The sequence below is a fragment of the Oryctolagus cuniculus genome, chromosome 19 (genome assembly GCF_051225735.1).
Source record: "Oryctolagus cuniculus isolate XC-2025 breed Fujian yellow rabbit chromosome 19, ASM5122573v1, whole genome shotgun sequence".
Lineage (NCBI taxonomy): Eukaryota > Metazoa > Chordata > Mammalia > Lagomorpha > Leporidae > Oryctolagus > Oryctolagus cuniculus.
Window position 1 is genome coordinate 43,697,419 of NC_142885.1, and position 20,779 is coordinate 43,718,197.

A 20,779-nucleotide genomic window follows, 5' to 3' on the forward strand; every position below is an offset into this window, starting at 1 on the left:
AGTCAGGTCCAGGACACGGCAGCGAGCTGAGGGGATTTATTTGGTCACAGAAAATCCTTGGCTGCCTTCCCCAGGGAGGCCGGCCGCGCAGGGCGGGTCTGCCGCCGCATCACTTTTTCTTGGGCTCCTTACAGGCCACCACGTACCTCTGGGCCACGTTGAGGGGCGGGGAGTAGCCGTCCGCATACGAGGTGTCTTCAAACAGGACCGAGTAGTCGTCCTGCGGCTGGGCAGATGAGAGGGGCTGGGCAGAGCCTCCCCAAGGCCCCCGAGGCCGGCCCAGCAAGAACTCCCGGGGGTGAGCTCCTAGCCCGGGTGCCCAGAGCTCTCTCCTCAGCACAGGGGCCGAGGGCACGGAGGAGGGAGGCTCACTCCCCACGTGGCTGAGCCACAAGAGAGGGGCTGGTGCCTCCTGGGGACCCTACTAGAGGGGTCAGGGTCAACCCAGAGGACAGGCAGGGATCTTGGACATGGGGAGAAGCCCTGAGGCTCGAGGGGAGGCAGGAGAGCCAGGCCCACCTGGGGCTCACTAAGGCTGCTGAGGCTGGGCGAGGCTGGACTGGGCGGGGCTGGACTGGGCGGGGCTGGACTGGGCCCAGGAAGCAGACGGGGAGCAGCGCGCAGGACCCTCGGAGCTCCAAGGCCACGAGGAGTGGAACAAGGGGAAGAGAGTGGGGTCCTGCTGTCATGACAGCCTCTCCTGTGGGGGTCACCTTACCCGTTGTGGGGGCGTGTGGATCAGGGCACGGTAGAAGCAGGTGGTCTGGGGATACAGGGCCAGCACGAGCTGCTCCTTCTGGAACAAGGCCTCGGGGTCCGTCTCGGGGTTGGCCTTCCACTGTGGCAGTGGGATGATTCTCCGCCGGCTCAGGGTGTGCCTCCTGGGGGTGGGGGGGCATGCGTGCGTCAGCCCCTGGCCAGAAGGGGAAAGGCCTCCCCATGTGGCCTCCACTGCCCTCCCTGGCCCGACACTCACTCCTTGCCTTCTTCATCAATGTCGTCCACCTCGTACCTGCAGGTGAACAGAAGGAAGTGGCTGGAGGCAGTGAGGCGGCGGGAAGGGGGCGACTGGGGGAGGGGGAGATGAGGGGAGGGGAATGATGGGGGGGTGCAGCCCACGCCACCCACTGTGGGAAGCTGTGTGCCCGCTGCACAGGCTGAGCTTTGTAAGGAGCCCCGCCCCCAGGCTGGCGTCCACTCACTTGTTAGTGGCGTGGCTGTAACTGACCACCTCGGCCAGGATCCACTGCTCATCCCCGTCCACGGCTTTGACCCGGGCAGCTACCTTGTCTCCAGGCTTGGCCACATAGTCCCCGGAGGCTGGAATGGCCCCACAGAGGGGCGGGGGCCTGTGTGTGGAGTGAAGCGTCAGTCCCGTCCCTCGCCACCAGCCCCTGCCCGGCCGGCTGCTGCCCTCACTTGTCACCAGGCTTCCCGATCCACAGCGGCAGGGTCATGGCCGACTGCTGCAGCAGGGTCATCAGCACGCCCCTGCGCATGGTCTTCCGAGGCGGCTCCGAGTCATTGTAGAGGCCCGCGATCTTGGCCGCTGCAGGGGGAGGGAGAGAGCTCCCCTGAGCGCGAGCCCTGCCCCTCCCATGGGTCGTCCACAGCTCAGCTAACGGCTGCCAGGGCATCAGGGCAGGGGCAGCCTCGGGGGGCCACTGTGGGAGGGGCAGCAGGTGCAGGTCACGGGGCTGACGTGGGTGCCGGTTATGTAAGTGTTCGCTGGTGTGAATGTTTCACCTTGTTGCCAGCCCACGTGTAACTTTCCCATCAATAGATGTTGCAATCCAAGCAAAAGTTAAAAAATAGTGTGGGATGTAGACCAGTGGCCTCAACACACCCCTAACCCCAAACACAGCCCACAGGAGGCATGACGACATTCTGAGTGGGGGTTCTGCAGGGCGAGAGCAGGGCGAGCCAAGGGGCGCTGGGGCCCAGGCCATGTGAGCTCCCGCCGCGGGGCTGGGGTCAGACACTCGGGCGGGTGGAGCCCTCGCACAGCCTGCCAGGCTCTCTGCGGGCCAGGAACAGAAGTGCGGAGGGACACGATGGGCTGGAGAGGGAAGGGAAGGGGAGAAACGCCAGGGGCATGAGGGATCGCCTTGGTCTGAGGTGGCAGCACCAGGGAAACCCTGCCTTGACCTCTGCTCCCTGCCCAGCCCCAGTCCCTGCGGGAAGCTCTTGGCAGAGACTCTGAGAGGCTGTGGTCACAGGCAGCCCCAGAGGACATGACCTGGAGCCTCCCTGCCGCCCCTCCCACTCACCAATCCCCCCTGCCACCCCTCCCACTCACCAATCCGCCTCTCTTCCAGCAGAGACTTGATCTCAGCGATCTTATCCAGGGCTTTCCGGAGGATGCTGGGGGCAGGGGAAGGAGGCGCGAGGTCTGGCTGAGGACGTGGTGGACTCCCCTTCCTAGTGGCAGCAGGCTGGGCAGCTCACACCGGCCCTGCTGCTGACGGCACACGCCCCCATCACCACGACCAAGCCTGAGCCAGCCAGGAACACGCGCAGTGGTGCTGGAACACACTGCAGCACACCACCCGTGTGTGTGTGTGTGTGTGTGTGTGTGTGTGAGAGAGAGAGACACTGGGGTACACACACCTACGGTGCTGCCAGCACAGAAGCAGGAGTTGCGGCTGAGTGGGTTAAGCCACCGCGAGGGCGCCTGCACCCTGGCTCCTCAGCTTCTGATCCAGCTCCCTGCTAATGCACTGGGAGGCTGCAGGTGATGGCCCAAGTACTTGGTACCCTGACACCCACAAGGGAGAGCTGGATGGAATTCCTGGCTCCTGGTTTTGGCCTGGCCCAGGCCTGGCTGTTGCAGTCCTTTGGGGAGCAAACCAACAGATGGAAGCTCACTCGCTCTCTGCCTCTCAAATCTTTTAAAAAATTGGCTTTTAGTGGCTGCTCTAATTCTACTCCAGCTCTCTGCTAATGCGCCTGAGAAAGCAGTGGAAGATGGTCCAAGTCCCTGGGCCCCTGCACCCATGTGAGAGACCTGGAAGAAGCTCCTGGCTTCTGGCTTCTGCCTGGCCCAGCCCAGGTCATTGTAGCCCTTTGGGGAGTCAACCAGCAGATGGAAGATCTCTGTCTCTCCTCTCTCTGTAACTCTTCCTTTCAAATAAATAAACTTAAAAAAAAAAAAAAAAAAAAAAGGCTTTTAGGGGCCAGTGTTGTGGGTAAAGCTGCAGCCTGCAATGCTGGCATCCCATAGGGTGCTGGTTCAAGTCCCTGCTGATGTACCTGGGAAAGCAGTGGATAGCTCAAGTGCTTGGGCCCCTGTACCCAAGTGGGAGATCTGGAAGAAGCTCCTGCCTTCGGCCTGGCCCAGCCCTGGCTGTTAAAGCCACCTGGGAAGTAAACCAGTGGATGGAGATCTCTTTCTCTGAAACTGCCTTTCAAATTTAAAAAAACAAACAAGCAAGCAAAAAAAAAAAAAAAAAAAAAAAAGGCTTTTGCTATTTGCTACAAGGAATATCAGTGAACAATGAAAACTGAGTAAAATATGGGGGCTGGTGCTGTGGCGCAGTGGGTTAACACCCTGGCCTGAAGTGCTGGCATCCCATATGGGCGCCGGTTTTAGTCCCGGCTGCACCTCTTGCTATCCAGTTCTCTGCTGTGGCCTGGGAAAGCAGTGGAAGATGGCCCAAGTCCTTGGGCCCCTGCACCCACATGGGAGACCCGGAAGAAGCTCCTGGCTCCTGATCAACGCAGCTCTGGCCGTTGCAGCCTTCTGGGGAGTGAACCAGTGGATGGAGGACCTCGCTCTCTGGCTCTCCTTCTCTATGTAACTCCGACTTTCAAATAAATAAATAAAAATCTTAAAAAAACTGAGTAAAATATGTAGTTAACCCGGCCACAACTGTGCACCCACCTGCCAATCAGACTAACTGACCACTCCCCTTTGGAAGTGGATTAAAGGCTTGGGACATGGTGGGCCCTTTCCCCCTTTTTCATCGTTGTGGACCTGTGCTGCCCCCGCGCCTCGGGGCCCCCGCCCCATGCTTTCTGGGCTGCGTGCTCCTCCACGCTGGCTCCTGGTGCTTGGTCTGAATCCAGAGTACCCTCTCGCTTTTAGATAGAGCCCTGCTCTCCTATGCATTTCTCTCACTAAATATTAAAAACCTTAAAACTTAAAAAAAAAAAGAAAGATGAAAGATATGTAGTTAATAGTTTCATGTTAGTGTTAATGTCCTGGTTTTTTAAAAAAATACTATTTGATAGGCAGAGTGATAGGGATACCTTCCATCTGCTGGTTCACTCCCCAAATTTCTGCACCACCAGGAGCCTGCAACTCCATCTGGGGCTCCCATGTAGGTGGCAGAGGCCCGGACACTCGGGCAGTCATCCACTGCTTTCCCAGACACGTGAGTGGGGCGCTGGCAGCCAGGACTCCGTCTGGCGCTCTGACCGGGGATACCAGCATCACAAATGACTGCTCAGCTCACTGTGCCAGTGATGTTGACAACCGAACTCTGGCTACACAAGGATGCCTTTATTTTTAGGAAACACTGACTGAAGAACCCGAGATCAAGGGACATCATGTAACTCATTCAAAAAAATAATGCACGTTTGTAGAGTGCATGAAAAAGCGAATGGGGCATGTGTTGGGTGCGGCAGTTAAGCCACCACCTGGGACACCTCACCCTGGGTGGGACGACCTGGAGCCTGGGCTCCACTTTCAATTCCAGCTTCCTGTTACCGCAAACCCTGGGTTCGGCAGTGAGGGCTCAGGTAGTTGGGTCCCTGCCACCCATGTGGGAGACCTGGGTTAAGTTGCCAGCTCCTGGCTTTGGCTTGGCCCACCCCTGGCTGTTGCAGACGTTTCTGGCAAGTGAACGAGTGGATGGAAATTGCTCCCTGTCGCTGTCCTTCTCTCTCTGCCTTTCAAGTCAAAGCAGGTTATAAAAATTTAAAAGTCAATGTGGTAGAACACTGCTTTTATGAGTCTGAAATCATTTCAAAATAAAGAAGTTACATCAATAACAGTCTCCATTAAACCACAAAGGCACCTGTACGTCTGTGTTTCACTGCCAAGCAAGGTCCTGAAACAGAGTTAAATGAAACTGTTTCTGCAGAACTTATCAGAGCCTGTCACCGGCCTTGTGGGCCTCCAGCAGTGCCACGTCCCACTCCCTGGAACGCTGCAGCTCCACTGCGCGCAACCGTCTTCCTCTCACAACCACTAAGGTGCTGGGCAATCTAGAATGACCTCCCGCTCTGACCCTCAGGGGAGGTTCCCCCCACCCCCCAGGAGGCCCACTGCACCTGCCCGGGCCATTGAGGGTGGACTTCCAGGACCAGCCCTGGTGTGTAGCATGGCCCAAGCTCCAACCATCCCCTCCCCTGATCACTACTAAGGGACTAACTCTGATGTGGGCTCTTTAAAACGATCCCAAACTATACAAACTCGTAGCCTCACTATTTGATTAGGATGACCTTTTAGAAAGTACAAAATTAAAAAAAATCCCTCTGGGACTTTCTGGGTTGCTGTGAGGGCTGGAGCTGCGCTTGCTGAGCCACCAGGGTGCTGCCCAGGGCCTGGGCCCCACCTCTCTCCCGCGCCATCTGGAACGGGAGGAGCAGGCAGCAGCGCTGTGGGCTCCCAGGGGCTCGGGAAAGCACCAGCAGCCCAGCAAGGCCGGGTGGGAGCGAACACTGCTGGGACAATGGGGCGTCTCCCTCTTCCTCAAGAGCGCTGGCGTCAGGCCACACCTGCCTGGCCCACATGACGCTCACGACCCTGGAGGTAGCCGTGCGGCCTCTGCTCGTGGTGGGCACTGAGTTTGGGCTGAGGAGATGGCCCCGGAGCAGCTCAGCGCCCATCTGGGAAGCAGGACTCCGGGGGCGAGGGGGGCTTAGGAGGCACTGTGGGGAAGGCGGGAGTCCCGCGAGGCCAGCAGGCTGTACTCACTTGCACTCGGCCTCCGCGTCGGCCTTGGCGGTCGTGTAAAGGCCCCGCAGCTTGGTCCGGTAGTAGGGAGAAACTGTGGACACAGTGACGGGGTGGAGGCGTGCGCAAGCGGCTGGCACTGCTGCAGGGCCACCAGGCTCAGACCTGGGACATCCAGAGAGGCCGGGCCCCACGCCCCCGCACCACGCGCCCAGCAGTGGTCACGTTCAAGACCACGTTTCCATAGGGCCAGAAGCCATCACCACATCCAGGGGAGCACTTCTAGCTCCCACGTCTCGTGACACACAGCAGAAAATACACGCAGGAGGCAGCGTGCACAAAACCAGGCGACTCGTGGGGACCCCTCCCCAGGAGGCCCCCACCCCCAGAGGGCGCCGGCTTTCCCAGCGACAGCGACAGCGACAGCTTCCCTGGCTGCAGCCTCATCTCCCTGACCTCCCATCCCCGCAGTGGAGGGATCTGTCGGTTCTTTTGTGAACTGTCGCCACCCCCGGGTCACCCAGCCTAAGGGAACACCGTCCCTGCAGCCCGGGGCACAGCTCGCTGTGGACCCCGCAGACAGAGGCAGAAGCCCCCTCCAGGGCCGCCGCAGCCATGTTCTCGGTGCACGCCCAGGACTCACTCTTGTTCTCCGTCTGCATCCGCTCGTGGGTCTTCTGGATGTTCACTAAGTTGTGTTCACTCCTCGAGCGCTCTTCCTGTGAGGACGGGGCAGCAGGACGTGGGCGGGCTTCACCGTGTTCGGGACTGCACCCCAGCCCCGCTCCATGAATATGGTCCAAGCTTGAAGTGATCCTCCCCCCACCCCCAAAACGAATGCAAAAGCAAAGGCATTAAAGTGAAATCCTAACTTCTGTCTTTACTGATGCGGATCTGCCGACATATTCAATGCACCCCTCACCCAAAGTCCAGGAACTTCTCTGCAAAACTGACAATCATTCCATGGCGCACGTGGGTCTCCAAAGGGCCTACTTCGCCCCAGATATTTCTAAAGATGATGTTTGCTTTTCTCTTTCTTTTTTTAAGACTTATTTATTTGAAAGCAGAGTTAGAGGAGGGGTAAAGACAGAGAGACAGAGAGAGGGAGAGGGAGAGGGAGAGAGATCTTCCATCTGCTGGTTCACTCCCCAAATGGCAGGGCCAAATCCCCAAAGGGCTGGGCCAAGCTGAGGCCAGGATCCACATCCACATCTGGGTCTCCCACTGGGTGGCAGGGCCCAAGCACCTGGGTCACGCTCCACTGCCTTCTCGGGCACATCAGTAGGGAGCTGGATGGGAAGTGGAGCAGCCGGGACTCGATCGGACACCCATATGGGATGCCGGCACTGCAGCTGGTGGCTTTACTGGCTACGCTACAGTGCTGGCCCTCTCAGTGCTTCTATTTTTAAAAAATTCATTTTAGGGGCTGGCGTTGTAGCACAGTGGGTTAAAGCCCCAGCCTGCAGAGCCGGCGTCCCATATGGATGTTTGTTCAATTCCTGGCTACTCCTCTTCCAAACCAGCTCGCTGCTATGGCCTAGGAAAGCAGTGGAAGATGGTCCAAGCCCTTGGGCCCCTGCACCTGCATAGGAGACCTGGAAGAAGCTCCTGGCTCCTGGCTTCGGATCAGCTCAGCTCTGGACATTGTGATCATTTGAGGAGTGAACGAGCAGAATGGAAGACCTCTCTCTCTCTGTAACTGTTTTTTCAAATAATTTTAAAAAATTCTTTTAAAAAATTCATTTTATTTGAGAGGCAGAAGAGAGACAGAGAGATCTTCCATCTGCCAAGTCCGACCCCAAATGCCTCAAACAGCCAGGGTTGGGCCAGGCTGAAGCTAGGAGTCAGGAACTCAACCTGGATCTTTCATATGTATGACAGAGACCCAACCACGTGAGCCATCGCTGCTGCCTCCGCGGGTGCACATTAGCAGGAAGCTGGACTTGGAAGCAGAGCCAGGACTTGAACCCAGGCACTGATAAGGGACATGAGTGTCCCAAGTGGCGTCTCCCACCCCTGAAATTATCTTGAAAAAGAAAAGCAAAACTGAAGACCTCACACTTCCCAGTTCCACAGCTCGCTACAGCACTACAGTGTGAAGAGGGTGTGGTGCTGGCATCCAGAGCCCCAGAGCAGGATGGAGACTCCAGACGTAAACACAGCTGGGGAAAGGGCTCTCCGCCGCCGCAGTCCTGGGGCGTGGGCTGCACCGTGGACCTATGCCCTAGGCAAGAACTGGCGGCTACACCTTCCAACCTCTGTTACGTGCCCTTACCCCACCTGACAGAGTGGGGATCAGTGTGCACACAGCTGTGTGGCCTCGTGGCTGACAGAGCCCATGAGCCTCACCTATGCAGCCCCTCCCTACATGAATGGAACCAGACTAAGAAGGCCCCCAGCAATCTGGACCACACAGGGGCCGAACCTACCATCCCTTCCGAGGGAGGAAAGTTCTGGGTAAAGATCAGTGACAGGCTGGCGCTGCAGCTCACTGGGCTTATCCTCTGCCTGCAGCGCCGGCACCCCAGGTTCTAGTCCCAGTCGGGGTGCCGCATTCTGTCCCGGTTGCTCCTCTTCCAGTCCAGCTCTCTGCTGTGGCCCGGGAGGGCAGTGGAGGATGACCCAAGTGCTTGGGCCCTGCACCCACATGGGAGGTTAGCTGCCACTCTGCATCTGCACCCCATTCCAGAGCGCCACCTCCACTTGCCATCTAGCTTTCTTCTGGTCATATCCTGGGAGGCAGCAGTGATGGCCCAAGTACTTGGGTCCCTACTGCCCACGTGGGGGACCTGGATGGAGTTCCTGGCTCCTGGCTTCAGCCTGGCCCTGCCTGGGCTGCTGCAGGCATTTGAGGAGTGAACCAGAGGACAGAGGATTGTTCAGTCGCTCGGTCTGTTTCTGTCACTCTTTCAAATAAATAAACTTTTAAAAAAAGCCCTTAATGCCGGTTCTAGTCCTGGCAGACCCTCTTCCAGTCCAGCTCTCTGCTGTGGCCTGGGGAAGCAGTAGAAGATGGCCCAAGTGCTTGAGCCCCTGCACCCGCGTGGGAGACCCGGAAGAAGCACCTGGCTCCTGGCTTCAGCTGTTGTGGCCATTTGGGGAGTGAGCCAATGGAGGGAAGACTTTTCTCTCTGTCTCTCCCTCTCACTGTCTGTAACTCTACCTCTCAAATCAATAAATAAAATCTTAAAAAAAAAAAAAAAAGGCCCTTAAAACAAAAGAGCGAGCAGCTGAGGTAAAAGAATGAAAAGCAGCTTATGCCGCGAGGGAAACTCAGTATTGTACTAACATCCCGGCAGGAGGAAGTATCACCGCCGAGCTCAGTTTCACCAGATGCCTGGCAGGGGGAAGCCACACATCTGCCAAGACCAGTCCTGCCCTCAGAACCTCCCGGGGTCACGCAGGTGCGCACCTGGGCGGCCCCCTCCGAGAGACACTCGGGTCACGTGGGCTGACGCTAAGCAGGATTAGCCACTGCTGACTGCATGGAACCTGGTGACGTGCCAGGAACATTTTCCTCTTTTATTTTAAAATGAATGTTGCCAATAAGTGATTTTTTTAGGGCAGTTTTAGGTTTACAGAGAGACTGAGCAGAGTGCAGGGTCCTTGCACACCAGATCGCCACCCAGCCCCATTCTCCCGTTGCTAAGGTGCACTTGCTCTCCAGCTACCCCCCAGTCTCCCATTGATAACGAGCTGCAACAGTGAGGTGCACTTGCTGCCACCAAGCAAAGGGTGCCCACAGCTCACACCAGGGCTCACCCTGTGCTGGACGCCCTATGGGTTTCACAAATGTGTAAGGTTATACGTCCCCAGCACTGCGGGTCCACCTCCCTAAACTCCTCTGTGCCCACCTGACCCTCCCATCCCATCACCCCAAGACCCTGGTAGTCCCAGACCTCTTTACTCTCTGTCTCGCCATTTCCAGAACGGCCCACACTTGGCATTGTGCGGTACATGGCTTTCAGATCGGGGGCTTTTCCTTAACAAGGTGTGTGCCAGTGCCTCTGTTTTTGGACTACATCTACCACAAAGGGCAACATCTGAGGAGTAGTTTCTGGAAGCTACTGCCTACCAGGCCACGGGGCTGTGGGGAGGACAACTGCCTGCCAGCAGGCTGGTCAGTGCATACGACGGACAAAACACCATAGTGGGGTGCTCTAGTATTTGTGTGTGAGAAGGTAGTAAAAATAGTGGAGAAATGGGTTTTGGGCAGTCGGCATTGCACGGTGGGTCCAGGTTCCCTGAGGAACCCCCCGGCCCCAAGAGGACTCGGGGTACACTTAGTCTCCATCACTCGATGGGGCTGCTGCTCTTCTGACCCCAGGAGGGGGTACCCCGCAGGGAGGTGGAGTACACAACAGCCACAGCACGCGTGGCAGAGCGAACAATGCTGGCCCCTAGGCAGAAAAGGCAAACCTTCCTGGTCTTGGTGCGTGTGGTGTGGGGTGAGATGAGCTCACGCCGAGCGAGGAGCCGCACGCAGGGGCAAAGCTGCGTGAGCTGGAGTCTCCTTCCAGGAGGAAGCAGGGAACAGCAGCCAGGCTAGAAAGATGACGGGCTTGGGGGCGGCAGGGCGGGCAGGCCCAAAAACACGGGGAAACTCCAGGCCCCTGCTTGTTGGGGAAGGATGTACACTGACGTGATGGGGCCTCTTGGCTACCCTCACGTGGATGGAGCCAACGGCTGCGTCTCCCCCCCGCAGAGCCCCAGGGCGCCTGTGGGAATCCTGCAGACCTCGAATCTAGGGATTCGGTCTCGAGGGGACCCGTGAAAGACCCAAACGGAACACATCTCGAAGCACAGGAGCAGGGCAAAGGATGAACTCTGAACACCACCAGTGTCTTCCCCGCGGGAGGGTGGCCGGCCCTGCTCTCCAACAATGTGCAGTGGAATCCAGTTTGGGTACAAGCCTGGGAACCGAGACAGGGCGAGTGGCCTTCTCCCCAGCTAACTCGGAGCCCAGAAGTAACTGGATCCCGGCCAATCCTAACAGTGCTGTCTGCAGACACACGGCCCCGGGCTGACTCTGTCGGGAAGGGACAAGGAACACCTTCGTGATTCGGACCAGCTGTCCTGTGGCAGGCCTGAGCACCATCCTGGCCGCGATGCAATGCCTGACGTAGGTGTGGCAGGATGATGCTCACGGAGATGAGCCGCAAACTGTGATCCCGAGGGAAAATGAGTGGCCAGAGGAAGAGGAGGACTGGGCTAAGCATTAGCTAATTTCCAGGCAAACTTATCTCAAGGCACAAATAGCAGCAAGACAAAAGTAGGGGAGTGCCTGTGACCGCTTTAGGGGGCAGGTCCCTCGTTTCTTTAGGTCTATCCCCACCCCACGAGGCTCCGCAAACGTTAGGCAAATTCACACTGGCACCGCTGCTGCACCTGTTACATAAAGGCTGTGCTACATACCGATGCTCTGATAAACACGATCCTTGTGTTGGCAGCCTACCTAGGTCAGAAGTCGGAGGGAGCCTGGGAGGCAAAGGATTACCTCAGCAGGCCAGGCTTGTCCAGACCGTGCACACTTAAGAAAATGGTCTGGCCCCAGACCAGCTCCTGGGAGAAAACCTCTAAACCCTTAGAATACCTTTCCTGGGAGGAGTGTCTTTGTTTACCCGAGTAAGGGGTTGACTGCTAACGCATATGGGACGCTTCTGTTGAGTGACAAAAACATTCTGGGGGCCGGCGCTGTGGCGCAGTGGGTAAAGCCACCGCCTGCAGTGCTGCCATTCCACATGGGTGCCGGTTCACATCCCGGCTGCTCCACTTCCGATCCAGTTCTCTGCTATGGCCTGGGAAAGCAGTAGAAGATGGCCCAAGTGCTTGGGTCCCTGCACCCACATGGGAGACCCAGAAGAAGCTCCTGATTCCTGGCTACAGGTTGGCACAGCTCCGGCTGCTGCAGCCAATTGGGGAGTGAACCAGCGGATGGAAAACCTCTCTCTCTCTCTGCCCCTCTCTTGGTGTGTAACTCTGACTTTCAAATAAATAAATCTTAAAAAAAAAACCCTGAAGTTGATTGTGGTGAGGCTGCACAGCTCTAGGAATATACTAAAATCACCTAACTGTACACTTTAAACGGGTCCATTTTGTGGTCTGTGAATCATCTCTCTACAGAGCTGTCAACGCAAATGAATGAAACCCTGTCCATAAGAGAAAGCCCCATCAGGAGTGGCAGTCGTGCCTGCCCCCTGCACCGCAGGACCCTGGCTCCTGCACCCAGGTCCCCCGCCCCGCCCCCACCCTGCCCCGCCCAGCTCAGCACCACAGCCGCAGGGCGCAGGGCGTGGCTCCCACCTGGGTCTGCTTGATCAGCTGGTGGAGCTCGGTGAGAAGTTCCGCGATGCGGGAGTCGGCAGACACGAGGGCCATGGCACCGGGGGCTCCTGGCGGGGAACAGAACAGAACCCTGTGGGTGGCGGCTGTGGGCCGGACTGCGTCCCCTCAAGAGACACCGTGAAGTCCCAACCCCGGTCCCCGTGAATGCCACCTAACTTGGAAACAGGGTCTCAGCAGAAGGAGTTAAGATGAGGTCACACCTGGGGCAGGGCGGGCCCTTAGTCCTGCCCAGAGGAGTCACAGAGAGACGCAGCGGGAAGACAAGCCACGTGGCCACAGGCAGCTGGGGCGACCACCCAGATGCAAGCTAAGGACTCCTGGCACTCACACCACCAGCCGGGACAGAGGGCAAACCCTGGGCCGTGGAACCCAGCTGACACCTGGGCTTCGGAATGCTGGCCTCCAGGGCAGTCAGAGAACTCGTCTCTCCAGCTCCCAGCCACCCAAGAGAGGGGAATCTGTTGCAGCAGCCTTCAGAATCGAGCCCGGCTGGCGGTCCCAGCACCCAGGGCCACCCAGGGAAGGGCTTGTCCTCACTCTGCTCCCCAGGCCCAGGCGTATTTATTTACCAAGGGCCTCTGCGAGGCAGCACGGCCTAGCCCCAGCCCTGCAGCTCATCTCCTGAGAACTGATGCAAGCATCCGGTCTCCACTTCTGACCCTGTATAGTGGGATCACCCTGCTCTTTATTTGGGAGAGTCAGATGGGATTTTCTGGGAAGACACCTTCTAAGTCATAAAGCACTATGACCTTCTCACTGAGGGGAAGAGAAATTAACTTGGAGAAATGCCAGGAGCAGGCACCTGGCCTAGGGGTTGCGGCTGCTCAGGACGCCTGCATCCCACAACACGGTGTCTAGGTTTGGATGCCAGTTCCACTCCTGGCTCCAGCTTCCCACTAGTGCACCCTGAGAGGCAGCAGGTGATGGCTCAAGTGTCGCTGCCACCACGTGTGAGACTTGGACTGAGTCTCCAGGACTGGGCCAGGTCGAAGCCAGGAGCCAGGAGCTTCTTCCGGGTCTCCCACATGGGTACAGGGGCCCAAGCACTTGGGCCATCTTCCACTGCTTTTCTTATGCCATTAGCAGAGAGCCGGATCGGAAGTGGAGCATCCGGGACTCGAACCTGTGCCCACAAGGGATGCCGATGTTGCAGGCGGCGGCTTGACCTGCTACACCACAGTGCTGGCCCCTCTCTTGCTCTCTTTCTCTGTCCATCTTTGGCACCCCAACCACCACTGCCTCTTAATTTAAAAAAAAGGAAAGAAAAACAAAAAAACACAAAAAAAACACAAAAAAACAAAGTTGGAGGTCTCATACTTCCTGATTTCAAAATTTACTACAAAGGATGCAATGATATCAGGGCTGGCATTGTGGCACAGCCAGCAAAGCCACCACCTGTGACGCCAGCATCCCATATGAGCACCAGTTCTAGTCCCACCTGCTCCCTGGGCCCCCACCACTCACACGGGAGACCCAGATGAAGCTCCTGGCTAACTCTCTCTCTGTAACTCCGCCATTCAAATAAATAAGTCTTTAAAAACAGAAAGATGGAGTGATACTGGCATAAGGATCAAACAGAGCAAAGGAACAGAATCTGAGACCAGCAAAAAAATAAAAAATCCTTTACATCTTGATCCAACATGGGAAGCGAGATACTCAGCAGACTCATAGAATGGCAGATGTCCTAAACAGCACTCTGGCCTCAGAATCAGCCCTAAAGGCATTCCGATCTGGCTGAAAAGCCCATGAGAGTATTTCAGGCGTGGAAAGCCAAGACACTCTGGCAAAAAAAAAAAAAATGCCCTAAATGAAAGATCTCTGTGAGTGAGATCCCAGTGGAAAGAACAGGTCTTCAAAGAAGGAGGTACCTTTCTCTGAAGGGAGGAGAGAACCTCCACTTTGACTATGACCTTGTCTAAACAAGATAAGAGTCGGAGAACTCAAGGGGCTTCCATAGCCTTGGAAACTCATGACTGGTGCATAGGGAGATTACTGATGCCATAAACAGGAGTGTCAATTTGTAAAGTCAACAACAGGAGTCACTGTGCACTTACTCCTCATGTAGGATCTCTGTCCTTAATGTGCTGTACATTGAGGCTTAATGCTATAACGAGTACTCAAACAGTAGATTTCACTTTGTGTTTCTATGGGGGTGCAAACTGTTGAAATCTTTACTTAATGTATACTAAACTGATCTTCTGTTAAAAAAAAAAAAGAAGAAGAAATTATCAATTCCCAACTTGACTCTCGCTGGGATTAAACATGACAATAGGTCTGATCTGATTTCATCATCATTTAAAAAATCATCTATTATTTTTCACTTTATGTTTCTGTGTGGGAGCAAACTGTTGAAATCTTTACTTAATGTATGCTAAACTGATCTTCTGTATATAAAGAGAATCGAAAATGAATCTTGATGTGAATGGAAGGGGAGAGGGAGTGGGAAAGGGGAGGGTTGCGGGTGGGAGGGACGGTATGGGGGGGAAGCCATTGTAATCCATAAGCCGTGCTTTGGAAATTTATATTCATTAAATAAAAGTTAAAAAAAAATCCTTTACATCTATGATTTATTAATGTTCAATAAGGAGGTCCAGACACTTAATGGGGGGAGAATAGTCTTTCCTCTTCCCAACAAATGGTACTGGGACGACTGGACACCACACATGAGTGAAATGGACCCGGACCCTATCTCAGGCCCCACAAAACGATGGGGACAAAGACAACGCACAAGTGCACGTGGCCAACAACGCATGAAGACAAGGTTCCTTATGGCCACTGCCAGGGAAATGCAAATCAAAGCCACAAGCAGGGCGCAGGTGTTGGGCCCAGCGCCAGCCTCCTGCTCGTGCGCACTGTGGAAGGCAGCAGGTGATGGCTCAAGTGCTTGGGCCCTGCGCTCCCATGGAAGACTCAGATGGAGTTCCAGGCTCCTGGCTTCAGCCTGGCCTGGGCCTTGCTGATGCAGGCATTTGAGGGAAGAGAACCAGTGGATGGAAGATATCGTTCTGCCTTCCAAATAAAATGAACATTAACTACTTAATTTTTAAAAACACACACAGGAGGTGTCACTTCATACCCACTAGAGTGGTGATAATCATAAAGAGATTCAAGGGCAGGTGTTGCGGCACAGCAGGTTAAACTGCGGTCTGGTGTTCCCACCTGCCACCTCGGAGGGCCTGGTTCAAGCACCAGTTGCTCTGCTTCTGATCCAGCTTCCTGCAAACACACCTGAGAAGGCAGCAGATGACGGCCCAAGTACTTGATGGAAGTCAGGACTCCTGACTTTGACCCGACCTACTCCTGGCCGTTGTGGATATCCTTTTCTTTCTGTCACTCACTCTTTCAGATAGATAAACTTAGAAATCTCTCTAAAAAATGTAGAGACTTAACAGGGCCAGCATCGTGACGCAGTGGGTAAAGCCACTGCCTACAATACCTGCATCCCATGTAGGCACTGGTTTGGGACCCAGCTGCCCCACTTCTGATCCAGCTTCCTATTACTGCGCCAGGAAAGCAGCAGAGGATGTGGGAACCCCGGAGGAAGCTCCTGACTCCAGCCCTGACTGGTGCGGCCATCTGTGGAGTGAACTAGCGGATGGAAGACCTCTTTCTCTCAGTCTCTTCCTCTCTCTATAACTCTTTCAAATAAATAAAGAAATCTTAAAAAAAAAAAAGTAGAGACTTAGGAACAAGAGTTGGCAAGGATGTGGAGAAATTGTAGGAACAGATAAATAAGGCGTGGTATTATCCATACAATGGATGGTATTGCCACATGCTGCCAACATGAATGACCCAGGAAAACCTTCTGCCAAGTGAAAAGAGCCAGTCACAAGACTACACACTACACGCTCCCGTTTATATGAAACATCCAGATGGCTGGGTGGGCAGGGTTGGGGGAGAAAGGGAGCGATCGCGAGCGGATGAGCCAGGTCAAAGGCTGCAGGCTGCCCGTGGCGACAGCACAACTCTGAACGCGCTAACCAAACAGGTGCCCGGGCCCAGCCAAGCATGAGTCTACTTTCTCTCTTGATTTGCTTCTCCTGCACTTCATTTTGTCTTGAATAGTCCCTACCTCACACTCTGTCTATAATTCATCAGTCTAAGGACAGGCGTGGTGCCCACATTTTAGCTATTCTGAGTAACGCTGACATGCACGCAGCCAGGTTTCTGTGTAGACGTAAGCTTCCATCTTCCGGGCATGGATCACGTGGCAACTCCACGCTTCACAGAAGAACTGGCAGCAGCCGTGTGGGTGCCACCCCAGGCTGCTGTCTCCATGACTGCAGACCCTCGGGGGCCCGGGGGGGGGGGTCTCCTGATGGCTGAGGGCATGCAGCACCTTCTCATGCACTTGCTGGCCGTGTATGTATGGCTTCTGGAGGCCGGCCCTCTGCCCACCTTCAAGTTCAGTTATCTCTGTTACTGAGTTGTATCCATGGGAGCACATATCTTTAATATAAAGTCCAATATGTCTTCTGATTTATTTATTTGAAAGGCAGAGTGACAGAGAGAGAGACAGAGATGGGGTGGGGGTATGAATCTTCCATCCACTGATTCACTCCCCAGATGCCAGCAACAGCCAGGGTTGGGCAAGGCTGAAGCCAGGAGCCAGGAACTATCTCCACCTCCCATGCAGGCGGCAGAAACTCAAACACTTGGGCCATCTTCCACTGCCTTCCCAGGCCCAATAGCAGGAAACTGGCTAGGAAGTGGAGCAGCTCCGATTTGATCTCTTAACCCTACTGCGCCACGATGCTGGCTGCACCAACTTATCTTTTTCCTTCAGTTGCCTGTGACACCAATGTGTTTCTTCCTACATGGCTTAGCACCAGGGCTTTACGTAACGCATCTCACGTGAAGCAGAACATGTCCCTCTGGAAACGTCCAGCTGTACTGGCTAGAAGCACGTGAAGTAACGACCTGCAGTCTAGATCAGAGACCAGAAGCGGACGAATCAGAATGAGCAGCTAAGGCCCCAGGAACGGATTAGACCAGAGATTACCTGCTGAGCGAGGCCAGAGCCCCACGGAGCCACAACGGTGAAGGCGTGGACAGCACGGGAAAGGGTTACACTCTCTCGGTAGAAGTTCGGATGGGAGGGGCCGGCGCTGTGGCGCAGCAGGTTAAGTTGCTGCTCGTGACACCAGCAACTCCACACGAGCCCCAGTTTGAGTCCCAGCTGCTCTGCTTCCAATCCAGCTCCCTGCTAATGAGCCCAGGAAAGCAGTGGAAGACGGCCCAGGTACCTGCCCCTGCACCCACTTGGGAAGAGACCTGGATGTGGTTCCAGGCTTCCAGCTGTAGCCGGCCCAGTCTTGGCCACTGCAGCCATTTGGGATATGAACCAATGGATGGAAGACCCCTCTCTCCACCTCTCCCTGTTTCTCTAAAACTGCCTTTCAAATAAATGAATAAATACTAAAAAAAACAAAACACAAAAAAAAAACCAACCAACCAAAAAATGGTTCAGACGGGTTACGTTTAACAAGGTAACAGCAAAAAGCAGTTGAGGTGGGGTTACAAGGCTGCCAATTCTAAAACCTACGCTCTTCCTCTGAACTCCAATTTTGCCACAACTTCAACGTGCTCAGTCCTAAAACAACTCACAGAAGTAGGAGCATTTCGTCTCTTACACACCACCCATCAACTGGTCGGTTATTGTGACTATACCAAAAGTGTCACCAGAAAAATGGTGATCACCATGGCAACTAAAAAAGAGACAGGAAAATGTGATGGTGCCTATTATGTGTCAACCTGCCTGGTGAGACACTGTTTGCAGGTGGGTCTGGGAGGGTGCCTCCAGCATGGGCATCGCCCAGCCTGCTGGTTCTCAGGCCTCTGGGCTTGCACTGGAACGGCACTGGCTTTGCTGGGCTTCGAATGCGCAGGTGTTGAGTCATGGACGGCAGCTCAGCCTCCACCGTCCTGTGACCCAGGCCATCATCACACATCTCTCTCTGTGTTAACTACAGAGAACTGTTCAGTTCTGTTTCTCTGGAGAACATTGTTAAAAAAAAAAAAAAAAATTTGTTTGCTTATCTGAAAGACAGAGTGACAGAGAGAAAGGAAAAGATAGACAGAAATCTTCCACCTGTGGTTCACTCCCCGAATGGCTGCTTTCTGGGTCTGCGCCAGGCTGAAGCCAGGAGCCGGAACTCCATCCCCGTCTTCCACGTGGGTGGGAGGGGCCCAAGCACTTGGTCCATTACCGACTGGCCTCCCAGGTGCTTTGGCAGGGAGCTGGGTGGGAAGCAGAGCAGCCAGGACTTAAACAGGCGTTCATGTGGGACGCTGCTGTTGCAAGCGGCAGCTTTACTCACTGTGCCATGTGCTGGCCCCTGGAGAACCTTGACAGATTAGAAGTAACAAGGAGGGGCCAGCGCTGTGGCGTAGTGGGCTAAGCCTCCGCCTGCAGTGGTGGCATCCTATATGGGCGCTGGTTCAAGACCCGGCTGCTCCTCTACCGATCCAGCTCTCTGCTGTGGCCTGGGAAAGCAGTAGAAGATGGCCCAAGTCCCACATGGGAGACCCAGAAGAAGCTCCTGGCTCCTGGCTCCTGGCTCCTGGCTTCAGATCAGCACAGCTCCGGCTATTGTGGCCATTTGGAGAGTGAACCAGCAATGGAAGACCTGGGACACAGTCCAGAAAGGAATACAACACAGTTCCAAAAACTTACTTGCAGGTAACACAAAGCACTAAAAGAGACAAAAAAGGACCAGGCAAGTCTGAACATACAATGATGCCAGATGTCAAAAAAACAAACCCCAGTCAGAGAGGACTCAGCCGCTGGCCAAGAGGATGCCCACAGCTACCCATCAAGTAGCGAAATTTCAAAGCCTCAATCAACATTGACTGAGATGGATGGAGGAGGAGGGGAGTTGAGACGCAAAGACACCAGGCATAGCTCAAGCTTTCCAGCCCGAGAAGCTGGAAAAACAAGACAGACGAGGGAAGGCACCGATGTGCAAAGGATAAAACTCAAAATTAGCTCTGGACACATTCCGGGAGGCCAAGCAGCCATTTCAAAGCAGGGAGCGCGCTCCGCAGGGAGTCCACGGGCTGAAGACAGGCATCCAAGAAGTTGGCAGGACCGCAGAGGGTATTTAAAGCGTCAATCGGGAATGTCTAGGGAGCGGACAGCCACAGAGAAGAGATCTGGGATGCAGCTCTGGGGTGGGACACGCATTAAAAGCAAAGGGGCGGCCAGCGGGACAAGGGGAGAGGCGTTCCCGCCACGCACGGGCGCTGCTGCTAGAGGCTCTGAGGAGGAAGCGTGCTGGCCCTGGGCGACACACCTGCGCAAACCAGGTGGTTGCAGGTGTCAGGACAGTGGACGGGCTGGCGGGTGCGCTGCCCCACCCTGGCACTGGTTCAGCAAGGATGCTGCAGTGCGGGCCGCGCCCCTCGCCTCGCCCGGCCGCACCTGGCCGAGCACCGCACCTGCGCGCGCCGCGGCTCCCCACTCTCGCGCCCCGGGGCCCGAGGGCGCACGCGCAGACCCCACGCCGCCCGGCCGCGGGCCCCGCCGCCACGGCCGCGAGCCGAACCCCGCCTCTCCCGCCCAGGGCGCGTGCGCGCCGCCCCCCACCGAGCGCCCCCTCAGACGAAGCCGGGACGGGGGACGGGGGCGCGCAGGAAGGACCCGGTGCCCTGGTTCCCGAGCCTCTCCGGCGGCCGCGGGCCTGACCCATGCCCACCTGCCGAGTCCCGGGCGAAGTAACCTCGGCGCGCTGGAAACAGCGACGGAGAAACAGGCGCGGTCCCTCGAACGCTTTTTCCGAGCCTGCGGATGCTAACGCACTCGCGTTCGAAGATTCGCGGCACGTCGAGAACCACACACGCTTTTTTTCCCTTTTATGAGCTTAGGCGAGCGCGGCGGACCCGTCTGCGCAGGCGCGATCCTCCTGCCGTGACGTGCCGCGCTGCCCCCTGGGAAATGTAGTTTTTAGTTTGACACCTGTGCCCAACTCTTAACTGAAACTTCATTTTGCAAGACTTATTTATTATTGATTTATTTTAGCGTCTTCTCAAAAAGCCTCAATTTTAAAACAAAAAGCAAAGCAATTTAAGAGTGAGCATCTTGTGGTTGGGGGGACGGCAGGATATACGGAAACTTTCTAGCTCAAATTTGCTATGATCCTAAAAATGCTCTGGAAAAATAAAGGCAGATTTTTAAAAAGCAAGGATTAATTAAAAAACATGTCGATATTTAGAGCCAGAAATCATGCTTTCAGGGAGTCTTCCCAAAGTATTAAGGATATGCACATGCAAATATTTAGTTCATCAGAAGGCGGTCATAGTATTTTGCAAACTTTATTTATTTATGTTAATTGAAAAGCAGAGAGATACAGAGATATCTCCTGTCCACTGGTTCACCCGACAAATGCCAGCAATAACCAAGGCTGGGTCAGGCTGAAATCACGAGCCCAGAATTCAATCCAAGTCTCCCACGTGGGTGGCACAGACCTACCTACTTGAGCTGTTATCTGCTGTCTCCCCGAGTGCACATTAGCAGGAAGCTGGAAGTGGGAG

The 20,779-nt window shown here is 55.4% G+C and overlaps 1 protein-coding gene across 3 annotated transcripts; it reads right to left on the minus strand.

The window, feature by feature from the left end:
• Positions 1-21: 21 nt before the first annotated feature.
• Positions 22-20,168, minus strand: SGF29 (SAGA complex associated factor 29). Of its 3 annotated transcripts, none has more exons than XM_051847594.3 (10): positions 19,945-20,168; positions 12,206-12,294; positions 6,546-6,621; positions 5,924-5,996; positions 2,300-2,364; positions 1,420-1,549; positions 1,203-1,349; positions 977-1,012; positions 719-881; positions 22-226 (listed from the first exon to the last, which is right to left on the minus strand). In XM_051847594.3, exons 2-10 carry the CDS (start codon positions 12,278-12,280, stop codon positions 110-112), a joined length of 882 nt encoding a protein of 293 aa, XP_051703554.1. In that variant the 5' UTR covers positions 12,281-12,294; positions 19,945-20,168; the 3' UTR covers positions 22-109. The 3 variants fall into 3 exon arrangements, with proteins under 3 accessions (XP_051703554.1, XP_069920995.1, XP_008256169.2); XM_070064894.1 differs by lacking the exon at positions 19,945-20,168 and adding an exon at positions 17,250-17,450; XM_008257947.5 differs by lacking the exon at positions 12,206-12,294 and having other exon boundaries at positions 19,945-20,163.
• Between the last annotated feature and the right edge of the window lie 611 nt (positions 20,169-20,779).

Excerpts from the sequence above, each read along its gene's own strand:
- SGF29 (XM_051847594.3), bottom strand. The coding sequence starts at position 12,280 with ATGGCCCTCGTGTCTGCCGACTCCCGCATCGCGGAACTTCTCACCGAG. Across the intron at positions 6,622-12,205 it reads AGCTGATCAAGCAGACCCAG|GAAGAGCGCTCGAGGAGTGA; the intron begins GTGGGAGCCACG and ends CCGTCCTCACAG. Across the intron at positions 1,013-1,202 it reads TACAGCCACGCCACTAACAA|GTACGAGGTGGACGACATTG; the intron begins GTGAGTGGACGC and ends GTTCACCTGCAG.